At 62.8% G+C, this 2161-nt stretch overlaps 1 protein-coding gene across 1 annotated transcript; it reads left to right on the top strand.

Moving 5' to 3' along the window:
* Window positions 1-239: 239 nt before the first annotated feature.
* LOC104076064 (low-density lipoprotein receptor-related protein 1-like) lies at window positions 240-1853 on the top strand (the record flags this gene model as incomplete). Its single annotated transcript, XM_009576783.1, has 5 exons — window positions 240-415; window positions 498-632; window positions 899-1018; window positions 1308-1579; window positions 1671-1853. Coding segments are annotated over 5 exons (886 nt in total), but the record flags the coding sequence as incomplete, so codon positions are not given.
* Window positions 1854-2161: the final 308 nt, after the last annotated feature.

Here is a 2161-nt window from a genome sequence, read left to right as displayed (position 1 = left end):
ACTGTGGAGACAACACGGATGAGAAGGACTGCGGTGAGTGGGGCTGCCCGTGGGCACCGCTCTGCGACCGGCGTGGACAGGGCAGTGGGTCGCCGCTGCCCTTGGGCTGGTCCTCGCAGAGCCCTGGGTTTAGCCCAGGTGTGGGGTTTGCTTTGCCCACTCCTGCCCAAAACGGGGATGTGGGCGCAGGCGTCCTGGGTCCCTGCCTGGTCCCACCCTGTGGCTCCTTTTTTTCACAGAGCGTCACAGCCGCTGCCCCGTGCTCCCGCAGAGTCACCCACGGCCAAGCCCAAGAGCTGCAGCCAGGACAAGAACGAGTTCCTGTGCGAGAACAAGAAGTGCATCAGCGCCAACCTCCGCTGCAACTTCTTTGATGACTGTGGAGATGGCTCTGATGAGGAGTCCTGCTCCCACGGTGGGTGGGGAGCTGGGGGGGCTGAGGGTGGACACTGGGGAAGCCGCGAAGGCACAGGAGCTGATGGCGCGTCCCACCCCAGACCACAAGTCGTACGACTGCATGACCAACACCACCATGTGTGGAGACGAGGCCCAGTGCGTTCAGTCGCGGTCCACCACATACTGCATGTGCCGCAGAGGCTTCCAGAAGATGCTAGACAAGAATTCCTGCCAAGGTACTTCCCGCCGCTGCCAGAGAGGGCTGGGGGTTGGGCTGTCGGGTTTATGGTTGGTTTTTGCCAGTAAGATGTGTCTTCACACCTGTGGAGTGGCTGGCGCATCAGAAATGGTGTCCTTGGGGCACAAACATGGGGAATGGGGAGAAACAGGGTCTCTGAGCCCTAAGTAGCGCAGACCAGACCCCAGAGAGGGGCCAGCCCTGGCCATGTGCGTGGGGGCACCCTCCTGGTCTCCCCGCTGACTCCTGTCTCCCGCTGCCCAGACATCAACGAGTGCCTGCGCTTTGGGACCTGCTCCCAGCTCTGCAACAACACCAAGGGCTCCCACGTCTGCAGCTGCGCCAAGAACTTCATGAAGTCGGACAACATGTGCAAGGCAGAAGGTCAGGAGGGAACGGGGGCATGCACAGATCCTGTGCGTGCCCGTGCCGCCCTGCAGGACCCAGCTGCTCTTCCCTCCTGCTCCTCCTCCTCCCCCGGCACCTCTGCCCGCCCTTCTTTCTGGCACTGCCGAGGGCGGGTGCCGGGCTCTGCCGGTGCCATCAGTCTGTCCTTCCCTGGCAGAGCAAGCCCCGAGGGGGTGCCAAGCTCCTAGCGACCCCGTCCCCTGCCCCACCGTGGAGCTGGGCTGACCCCCCGGCCCAGCCCACACCAACCGTTCCTCCTCTGCAGGCTCCGAGCACCAAATCCTCTACATCGCGGATGACAACAAGATCCGGAGCATGTACCCCTTCAACCCCAACTCGGCCTACGAGCCGGCCTTCCAGGGCGACGAGAACGTGCGCATTGACGCCATGGACATCTACGTCAAGGGCAACAAGATCTATTGGACCAACTGGCACACAGGCAGGATCTCGTACCGGGAGCTGCCTGCCTCTTCCGCTGCCTCCACTGCCTCCAACCGCAACCGGCGCCAGATCGACGGTGGCGTCACCCACCTGAATGTGAGCTCTGTCGTGAGCACGGCAGGAGGCACCGAGGCCGGGCTGCCAGCGTCCTCTGCCCTCACCTCTCCCCCGTTTCTGCCCTTCCCAGATCTCAGGGCTGAAGATGCCGCGGGGAATTGCCATCGACTGGGTGGCTGGGAACATCTACTGGACAGACTCAGGGCGGGATGTCATCGAAGTGGCACAGATGAAAGGCGAGAATCGCAAGACGCTGATCTCGGGCATGATTGATGAGCCCCATGCCATCGTAGTCGACCCGCTTAGGGGGTGAGAGCCCTTTCTCCCTTCCCTCTGCCCAGCCCTCACCCCGGCTCCTCTCAACAAGCCCATCCGTGGTGGAAGCTCCCTGTGCCCCAGCATCACGCTCCATGTCAGCTCGAGTTGCTGTGCCTTGGAGTTAGCTGGCCCGTTGGGGTCACGTCAGGGACTCTAGAAGGCTGTGGGGAGAACGCGGGGGGTTTCTCCTCTGATGGGGCGTCGGTCTGTCCTGCTCTTCCCCTCCTTGCTCCCCTGCCGGGAATGACCTGCCCGTGTCCTTCGCAGGACTATGTACTGGTCAGACTGGGGCAATCACCCCAA

This window comes from Fulmarus glacialis, unplaced genomic scaffold, assembly GCF_000690835.1.
Source record: "Fulmarus glacialis isolate BGI_N327 unplaced genomic scaffold, ASM69083v1 scaffold35194, whole genome shotgun sequence".
In the NCBI taxonomy this organism is placed as follows: Eukaryota; Metazoa; Chordata; class Aves; order Procellariiformes; family Procellariidae; genus Fulmarus; species Fulmarus glacialis.
The sequence above is the reverse complement of the archived record's forward strand: the minus strand, read 5'-3'. Positions and strand labels throughout refer to the sequence as shown.